The sequence below is a fragment of the Lepisma saccharinum genome, chromosome 1, assembly GCF_977018435.1.
Source record: "Lepisma saccharinum chromosome 1, izLepSacc3.1, whole genome shotgun sequence".
Classification (NCBI taxonomy): domain Eukaryota; kingdom Metazoa; phylum Arthropoda; class Insecta; order Zygentoma; family Lepismatidae; genus Lepisma; species Lepisma saccharinum.
In genome coordinates, this window is record NC_139229.1 from 173,338,190 (window position 1) to 173,348,457 (window position 10,268).

At 38.1% G+C, this 10,268-nt stretch overlaps 1 protein-coding gene across 1 annotated transcript; it reads right to left on the reverse strand.

Moving 5' to 3' along the window:
• Positions 1–1,208: 1,208 nt before the first annotated feature.
• LOC145990184 (centrin-3-like) lies at positions 1,209–9,784 on the reverse strand. Its single transcript, XM_083125848.1, has 4 exons — positions 9,728–9,784; positions 8,649–8,897; positions 4,405–4,596; positions 1,209–1,334 (listed from the first exon to the last, which is right to left on the reverse strand). The coding sequence occupies exons 1-4, from the start codon at positions 9,741–9,743 to the stop codon at positions 1,279–1,281; spliced, it is 513 nt and encodes a 170-aa protein (XP_082981974.1). The 5' UTR covers positions 9,744–9,784; the 3' UTR covers positions 1,209–1,278.
• Between the last annotated feature and the right edge of the window lie 484 nt (positions 9,785–10,268).

Consider the following 10,268-nt stretch of genomic DNA (forward strand, 5'->3'; position numbering starts at 1 on the left):
ATATTTTGATAATTAATTAATGTCCGTAATCATAAAAATAAGTCAGAAAAACATAATTGACATGCTAATGTTGCTGTTTCACTCAATATGTCAATTTTCAGTGAAGACTGAAAATAGCCTCAATGAAATTGTTGTTATTGTTATTATTATTATCATTATCCGGTGTTGTTATTAAACCAGCCTACCTCTTTGGAGAAAAAACTGCAACAGCATGTTTTCATTTATTTCGTCCCAAGCTTTGCAATACAGGTGAATTGCTTTATTTTCAAATCATTTCTGAGAGCCCCAGTTAGGCAGTTACAACCGAGGTGCAGTGCAGATGAAACAGCGCGCTTTGAAAAACCAGTTCGTATACATTAGTTTCGTGTGCGTTTCCCGTGTTATTTTTATTATCATAATTAAATGCTTGGCTCTCAGCACAGCTTCACCTTCGTTATAGTTCCTGGAATTCACACCGCATTCGCAATATTTAAATATAACGCGTAATTTAAACGTTTCTTCCATACCAGCAATGACAACACGCTGCTATTACGTACTACCATATTCTATGGTACTACTACTGAATGTAAACAAATATCTATCCTACGTAGAGCGGCCATATTGGAAGCGACACTAGCGCTCAGGTGGTCATTTTAATCGCGAATTGTCCTTTTTACACAAGTTAAAAAACCATCAAATTATTACAATACAAGAGAAGAAACATTGAACTTCTCTAAAGCTACACTGCGGTCCTGGACTCTGGTGTTGTTGCGGCCGTATTTTGCAGAAGTAGTTTTAAATTGGAAACAGTGCACTAAATGACGCTGGAACGTGTCAGAATGGAAACTAGGCTTAAGCGACTGTGTTGCTGATTGTCGGGCCGGGCGATACTTTGGACCATGCTGTTGCGATTCTACAATTGTATGTCTAACTGCAATGCAACCATACCGTTGGCGTGTCACATCTAATATCCCAACAGCATTTCACCCAAATGTCAACGTCAACCTCACTTTCACGTAGTACACACTGGACTGCATTTTGCAGTTATTTGGGGTGCCTTAATGGGAGTTTAAATTGCCTGTCTGGTCAAAGTTAGCCTAATTGTCGTAACTTCATGTTCCTCTGAGTATACGGTCCTATAGATATATATCATGCATCAAAGCAAACCGTTGCCTATCACTCGTACTCACCTGAGGACTGCCTGAATTGAAATCACAAGATGAATGAAATGCTTTGATCAGAAATCTTTATTCCAATAGAATATCATAATTTACAAATTTTTACAAGGATCTTGGTTTTTCACCACCAGTCATCTTCTGTCTGGCACATAATCTTCATGAATTCTTCTTCATTCACTGAAAAACACACGTTGAATAATTCAACATATCAACTCTTTATCTTAGAATATGTTTACTTTTCTAAGAAATGGGCTTGTGTGCATAATAAATATGTATATGTAAGCACGTACAATGATGAGATGAATAAATTACGGGTGCATGGCAAGGAATGAAAGGGTTCCATTGCGGTGATGGAAATCTCGGTTAACTGCTCTTTAACTCTGTAGAATTTTCTTCATATGAAGGACGTTTTTAAGGGGGGGGGGTTTCAGTCACTAAATGACGCTGGAACTAACCAAGGAAAATATTTGTTGCTGTTCAGTGACGGCGATTCGGGTAAGTGGGGCGTCATTTACCCCCCAAGAAAAAGTAAACAGTCCTTGCGCACTCCCGCCCACCTCAGTTTTGGCACCAAATCGCAGCTACTGTGTAGAACTTGCACAGGGGTGAGGATTAGATGTGAATATACAGCTTTGCTTTAACAATGTCTGTGAAAATTTTTGCGTATCACTACTAATAATAAATCAACATAAAAAAATATAATACTTCACTTTTCATCGGCTGGACATTACAACTTTTTGTCATTAAAAAATACCCATTATTTTTTTTACATTAATTTCTTGGTAGGACAGCTGTTTTGTGATCTTAACCAGAGCCGGGGGCAACTCGGGCAGTCGCCCAAGGCCCGCGCTTCAGGGAGCCCCGCGGCAGATGAAAATTATTGTTCGTCTGCGGTTTATTACAAGTTGTAGGGCGCTGGTGCTTCCAATTAAGCAACTAATTTGATTTTTCACGACTTCATCAACTTCATGGATTGTTTCAACGTAGAAATATCCAAATTTACTGAAATCATATTCTAAACAAAACACTTTCTAAAAATCGTGTTCAAATAATTCAATCAAAAATCGTTCATATAGAATGTTCGTTTAATTATAGAATGAAATCACGAAGTTAAAATATTATTTTATATGAAACGATATAAATTTCCTAGTGTTAAAATTCAGTGGAAGGTAAACAAATGAAAATTATGATAGAGAACGTTATTGGATATGATTAAAAATTGCCACTTTGATAGATATTGAACACATCCAATTTTGTAATTAAATATCATGAACGTCGCGCCAGTGGCACATCAGAAATGGAAAGAAACACTAATTTAGAAACTTTTATTAGCCTCCCATAATTCTTAGGGCCTCCCCGAAGGCGCAGTGGTAGCGTCGTCGCCTTGTAATCAAGGGATCCCGGGTTCGATACCCGGTGAAGGCACAAGTGGTTCGGATCCAACTTTAAACTGTAGGTCCAGTCCCGATGAGCCTTACTGTGCATAAAGTGAACTTAATACAACGAATCAACCCAACCCACCCATAATTCTTTGTTTGGACCTTCAACATACGTTCTGCTTATTGCCCTTAGGTAATAATACGAAATGTATACATTAATTGTTTATTAGTTGTTGTTGTAGTAATGTTTAAATTGTGATCGTAGAGGTCGCCTGCACTTCAGACTAAGGAACAACAATGGTCATTTTTATCCGTCCATGCAATAATAATAATAATAATAATTAATAACTAAGATATTTTATTATTAATAATATCTTAATCTAATAAACCTATTGATTGTAAACGTTATATTATTATTATTATACATATTACTGTAGTATATGATACACTTGGTTCGGACCTACCTTCAAATCTAGTTCTAGGTACTTGCTTGCTTCTTACGCAATAGTTTTAATGCCAACTCTAATAATTTCATATATCTTATCTAAGGTGTTTTGTTATTAAATTAGTTTATGAGACTTACATACGAAGATAAGATAATTTTCCATCGAAGTTCCAGAGATGTCTAAGCTTTCAACCAGAATCTTTCATAAGGAAGGGGTTCTTCCCGCATTCAGGCAGATATTCCACCGATTTAATTTTTCAGAGTCGTCACCATCTCGGTATCGTCGTCGCCTTGTAATCAAGGGGTCCCGGGTTCGATACCCGGTGGAGGCACATAGTGGTTCGGATCCCACTTTAAACTGTAGGTCCAGTCCCGATTAGCCTTTCTGTGCATAAAGTGGACTTAAAACAACAATTCAATTCGATCAATCGTCACCATCTCCACCTACAGCCGAGTCAGGGTCTGGTTCGAGTACTGGTCTGGACACTCTTTTGTGATTCTCTCTTTACAAAGTTGATCTAATCGCTATTGATCCTTATCTTCGCGATTGGCAAACCAGAGAAGCGATATAAATACAAATACAAAAATCTTAATTAATTGACGATTTACATTAGTTTTAGACGCCTCGGGGCAACCGTGCCACTTACGGAGCTTTCAGACCGAAGCGACACGCCAATCTGGATGTGTCCCTCGGACTGGGTCATTTGTCAATATCGTGCATGGTGCATCGTGTCTCCTCGGTCTGTTGGTAGCGCATGCGCAATAAATGTTTTTCCACAGGTATTGTCGCTTATCACTTCGGTGTGAAATCCCTGTGCCGCTTCGGTCTGAAAGCTCCCTGAATCATTTAATGGTTCCATTTGTAATGGGGGCCTTCCCGTTTTGTGTATTGATAATATTGTCACTTCGTAATCAAGGAATCCCGGGTTCATTTCCCTCTGGACGCACATAATGCCGAGGTTCGGATCCCATTTTAAACTTTAGATGCAGTCGCAATTAACCTAGCTGAGCATTAAGTGGACTTAAAAAAGTCATTATCTTTTGACTTTTTATATAAAATGGTTTCACCCTCCTCCTTTGCCAGAAATAGTGTAGTAAGCATGATTAACTCCAATACGCTTCCTAAAGCTTGCTATACAAGCAGCTTAAATTTTGCTTGATTTCAAGGCTTTATAAGATTCATTATTCAGAGTGACATTGGAATTTCAGTTTGATAACAATTCATTAAATAATTAGCGATAGTCAGCACACTGTCATGTGGAAGAAATTAAGTTGTATAGTTGGCAGAGTGCGTAGAGCAGTCGACTCACGATCTCTCTATCAAAGGTGCCAGGTTCGATTCATAGGTTTCATCTGTCATCATTCATCCTCATCATAAGTGATACAAAATCGACGTAAAATAAGAAAAAAAAATACAAAATACCTTTACCATCTCCATCGCAGTCAAACTGGACAATCATGTCCATTAGCTCTTCGTCTGTAACGTCCTCTCCTATTTCCACAGCAACTCGCCGTAGGTCGCTAAATGTTATGCCATCAGATTGCCTGCTGCTGAATAATTTAAATGCCCGTTTCATGTCTTCGATCGGATCCTGCCTGATCATCATATCTGTCACTGAAATGTGTAAGTTTAACTTTTTTTAAGCTCTTATGAATCGATTGCACATTTATCTTGTTATATTACACGCTATTCACACTTGTAGATTATAGTGAATGTAGTATTATAAAAATGTCCAAGGTGAGGGGGATTCCAGTAGGTTCTTTCTAAATATAAGAATATTATAGTTATAGCATTTGCAACCAGATGCAATATAAAGAGGGGGTAATACTCCCCACTCATTGCTGTACGTACAAATACCTACCTGATTATATCTATACTATATGTCCGTATTTTTACATATGTTTTAGAGAGGCCAGCACTAGAATATTAAAAAAAAAAATACCTGAGAGACTGTATGATAAACAGGATCACTGTGCATCAACCTGAAATCGAACCCTGGACCTGTTACTATAACAGTAGCCACTACGCTATCGGTGAGGCCTTATTCGTCTATAGTTTTATATGACAATTGATCACATGAAGTGCTATTGGCAGGAAGGCACAAAAAATTTTTGAAGTTCCATCAAAAAGTTCCATGTCAATGTTCAGATGTCGCAACAGTTTCCGGTGTGCGTTTTCAGGAAAATGGGACTCGACGATGTCAAGGTGGAAATCACGAAATTTATGAGTCAGACTAAGAATCACCGTATCTTTTGAAGAAGGATGTTACATCAACAACCAAAGATTGTATTTTACAAAGTTAAAGTTGTCGACCAGTCTTTCCATGAATCCAAGGGGGTAAGGGCAGAGGTAGTTCGTGATTGGCAAATTATTATCATGGAATGTTTTCTTTAAGAGCTTGACTATTTGGTTAACGTAAGGTATGGGTGATTCCTTGTATTCCTTCATCATTCATTATCGGCGTCACAATCCAATTATCCTAGAAGCTATGAAAGTCACGTAATATAACCCATTATATATATATATATATATATATATGTGTGTGTGTGTGTGTGTGTGTGTGTGTGTGTGTGTGTGTGTGTGTGTGTGTGTGTGTGTGTGTCAGGCGTGGTTGGCCCTATAGCGCACAGGATCAGTGAACCCCCACTTATAATATTTATAATATACGGCATTTACCTTGAGAATGGACAATAAACAATGTCTTTACCTTTTGACAATTTTCCGCTAAAATTTCTACACAAGAAGGCATGTATTTGTGTCCGTAACACGGCAAATTATATTGCTTAGAAAGAGAAACCGCGAGTCGGCCGCCCTCGTGCAGGCCCTCAGCTGAACCCCCACAGGAGAGCTCCTGCCATAGGGAAGGTTCGGGCGACAGGCAGAAGAAGCTCGGGTAGCTATATGAGCAAATGCAAAATACATGGAAGAGGATATTGAGGAACCTCGATATCCAACCAACGGTCATGCGCAGTTCGTGCTCTCTCAGAAGCCACAGCAGAAGCCAGAAGGTCCTTGCTGCAAGCGAGACCCAGCTGGTTCCTCCCTTCCAGTGTTGCCCTGTGAGGTTCAAGTTTGAAGCGCATTCGTTACATATTCAATCTTCTCTGTTGAATAATTTTTGTGCCGAACTTCTTGGCATAAATGTAAAATTGGGCAGATAAGGATGAGTAGAAATTAATGAAAGCTGGAAATAGACGCGATGAATTAAAATAAAAGAAATACATTACTAAAATAATTCGAGCATGTATTCAGACTTTTTTCCTTAAAGATGGAAACACTTCGGATATGTGAAAGTAAAAGAATGGCGCGATCTTAGACAAGAAAGGAAGACGTGACAAATCCTGTCGGTGTCAATGTTTCAAGTTTATAAGTTTTCGAAGTGCTTTCATAGTTGTTGCAAAGTATTGATGCTCCGAAGGATGGACTATGTTACGTCATTTGATGCAGTGTAGGTGTTGCCGTCTGCGCAGGTAAGAAATGACCGCTAAAATGCATACAATTAACGGAAACAAATTTTCTCGTCTGTTGAAAGAGAATTAGAGATAAAGCGGTGCTGGTCGACCAACTCCAAATTTGAAAAAAGAAAAAAAGCTGTAGCGTTTCAATGATAGGGTCTCACGTATCTGGTACGCACATGCCATTGGTTGCCATTTCCCTTTAATAATTGTAGAACCATTGTGAATATTCGTTTTATAATTGCAGGCATGGACTTCCGAAGGGAAAAAAGGGGTCACACCCGCCTGGAAAATTAATGTCAACGTAAAACTATTTATTATCCACATATAATTTCATTTCAGTCACAGTAACTTATGATAATTATTATGAAACTCTGCTATGAAACCTCATTCTATGAAATAATTATATATAATCTTTTAAGCTCCCCCTCCCCCCGATCCCTTTGTTTCGCGACGAAAGTATTTGCGGAAACTGAATATGTGACATATGACTTCGGTGAACCCCCAGGAAAATAATGCACGAGCCGCGGCTGGTGTGTGTGTTTGTAAATAAAAGAACAAGTTCCTTGTTATGTATATACATATGGGGGAGAGGGGTGTATGAAGAAAACTTTTGGTTTCCTAATTTTTTTCAGGAGGTCGTGATACTATTCCATCTTCACTATTTCGTGTCATGAAAAGATAAGTGCAAATAGAAACATAACTTACTTTCAAAGGAGAGAAGATAACGCTGGATAATTTTAATTTGTTACAAATAAATAATTATGCGTCACAAGAGCAGTCAAGTATACAAACGATAGGTTCGTTCTCATCAGATAAAAGGTTTTATATTAATTCAACATCGACATTTCCTTAATACCAATCAATATCATACTTCACGCAATTTAATGTGAACGTTCCAAAAGGTTCAGTGTGAATCATCAGAATAGAATGTGATAACGTTTCTGGTTGATTTGTTTATCATTGTAACCACATATTGATTGTAGTTATTTCAACAGGAAGAATTGTCGATTTCATCACCTGCACAGTGCAGTGACTCCAATCGCAAACTGTTAAAAATTCGCCACAGAATTTTTTCCTGACAGCCTCGGTAGGATCGACACAAGAAGTTACGTGGTACCAGTGGCGGATCTAGAAGATACAGTTGGGTTGGGAGGAGCGAATTTCAGGAGAGCTCACCTCACCGATAATCAATTCTAACCTACACTAACACGGTATGGTTCTGCTAGCTGTAACCATGCTCTAGAGATCATATTTTATTTTTATTCTTTTTAGCAGCGATCCAGATCTGGAAGAGATGGTTATTATTGTATGTCGTCATTACCATAATTCCTCCCATTATCACGGTAGACCTAACGATCAGATGCGAAGAGTATTATGAATAAACAAAGAAACAAAATCACTTCCCTGCAGGAGTCTCGGGTTCGATTCCATTTTGAGACATCTTGCAGAGTATTTCGAATCCAAATTTAAACTGTAAGTCCAGTTCGGATTATCGTATCGAGCAAGAAGTGGGCCTAATTTAAACTTTAAAAAATATTCTAGTGGCTGTTAAACTTGGTGATAAAAGACAAAGCTGTTGAGTCTTGAAAAATATAAGGCATAAAAATATATCTAAAATACATGGCAGTTGGGGGGTGCGATCACCCCTATCGTCCTTCCCGTGGATCCGCGCCTGCGTGTTACCTAGTGTCTTGGGTTATTCTCGAGTTGGAAATGCCTGTCGTCTCGAAGGGCTATTCTCGGCCTCGTATGGCGTTAATACCAAAAGCATGATATGAACAATATACACAACGTTTCACCGCACAAACTTTCACAGCATGCAAAAGTCAAAAGTTTTCTACTTTTTTGACGCCTTGTTTTGATTTTCGAGAAACGGAATTTTATCCTGAATTTATCTCGTTCTCGTCTCGATTCGATTTTTACAAGCCTGTCTCGAAAACAGACATAAGCCTCGGTGTTTGAACACATTCAGTGGTCCACAACTTTAGGGTTCGTGTACTGGTCGGACTTAAGTGTTGCTTTGTTAGTGTGTCTTCATCAATTTAATCTAATCAGCATTCATCCTCATTGGCCTCAAGAGCCAAAAAAGGAACGTAAAATAAGACAAAATACAAAAACTTGCAATACATGCGAATCATACTTATTGAAGGGACCGGCTACTAAATTCCCGTAACCGAAACTATAAGTTAGCATCAGCAATATACTTACTAACATCATAAAAATCTTCAAAACCAATTCTCTTCTGGTGCTTTCTGTCGTATGTTTTCATTATCTTCATTACATCTTCCTTTTTTACAGAAAATCCCAAAGCTCTCATGGAAGCTTTCAACTCAAGATAATCCAAATATCCATCACGATCTGAATCAAACACTTCAAATGCCTCCTTAATTTCCCTTTTCTTGTCTTCAGAAAGTACTCGAAGTTGCTTTCTCTGGCCCTGACCCGAAGAACTACAAACTGTAACAATTCAATAAAACAAGAACCCTATAGTTAAAGAAAACTTTCAAAAATGTGATTACGAATGAATGGGGACATCACACGTCAAAACAGAAGAGGGAGCAGAGGATGGCTACTGCCCCATACCTGGAAATCAAATGCAGAGGAAAAATTGCGAATTGCATAACGTAATGTCAATGCATATTACGTATAAAATTGTAAGACAGTTTTGTTTAATTCAAAGATTATATAACAGTAATTATCAATGTTTCAAGTAAATTGCATCATAATCTGATCTAGAGATCTAAAGTTAGGTAACTATCAATAGTTATTTCTTTGCATTAGATACACTTTCAGATAAACTGCAAAAACAGCGTTATGTGTTGTTGTTCGTATTTGTAGCCTTCACCAGAAAGCACACATGAAAAAGAGTCCAATTAATAGATAACATATAAAATAGATAACCCGTGGCTCTACAGCCCCGTTAGGGCCTTGGCCTATCACCCGGTCACGGATATCTCCTATAACGGCTGGGGGTTCGACGTGCTGACCACACGTCACCCCCATTACTGGTTAAAAATCTCCATACCTCTACGTAGGATTGTGGGAGGGAGACTGGCAGTCGGGAGATAGGCCAATCGATAAAATAATAGATAAAAACAAGAATAAAATTCATGGATAAAAATGCTTTATAAATACGCAAGTTTTTTCTTTTACCTGTATTACATGCAAAATGTTAAACAATTTGATAGCAAATTACGAACACTTGGAATACATAGCTATTCATAAAGACAAGTTTAAAAGGAAACTATTAGTTCAATTTTAATACTGTTATTTGCAGTGTACGTTACCTTGTCTTGCAGCCATCTTTGATATGTATCTTTTATTTATTTTTCTGCAGCAGCTTCTTCTTGTTTCACGTGTTTCACCATCACCACTATCAGGATTGACTGTTTTTGCCCAACAAAATCCTTATTCCACAAGTTTTAAGGGATTTCAAATCAGGCAGGTGCTGATCCATGATCTTTCTGATTTGGACCATTTTGGGTGAACGAATGTGAATCATATTTTAATCAAACCCCGAACAAGGGTTTCGGATAAAAATAAAATTTGTCCTATTTTTAGGACACGTACAGTGGGATCCATGAGTATTATCGTGCAAATTGTCCATCACCGTGTTCGTGCACTTTATTTGACCCAATAAGAGCTTCAAGAATTAAGAAAAAACTCAAAACAAGCTGTTGACAACTTCTGCACCAGCATACATAAAAATCCATTGCTTATAAACACGTAGCATGTAAGAGAAAAATTAATCAAAATAGTCATGGACAATTTGCAGGGCAATACTCATGGATCCCACTGTACAGTGGGATCCTTGAGTATTACCGTGCA

Excerpts from the sequence above, each read along its gene's own strand:
- LOC145990184 (XM_083125848.1), bottom strand. Across the intron at positions 4,597-8,648 it reads TGAAGATTTTTATGATGTTA|TGACAGATATGATGATCAGG; the intron begins GTAAGTATATTG and ends TACACATTTCAG. Across the intron at positions 1,335-4,404 it reads CTGCGATGGAGATGGTAAAG|TGAATGAAGAAGAATTCATG; the intron begins GTATTTTGTATT and ends TGTGTTTTTCAG.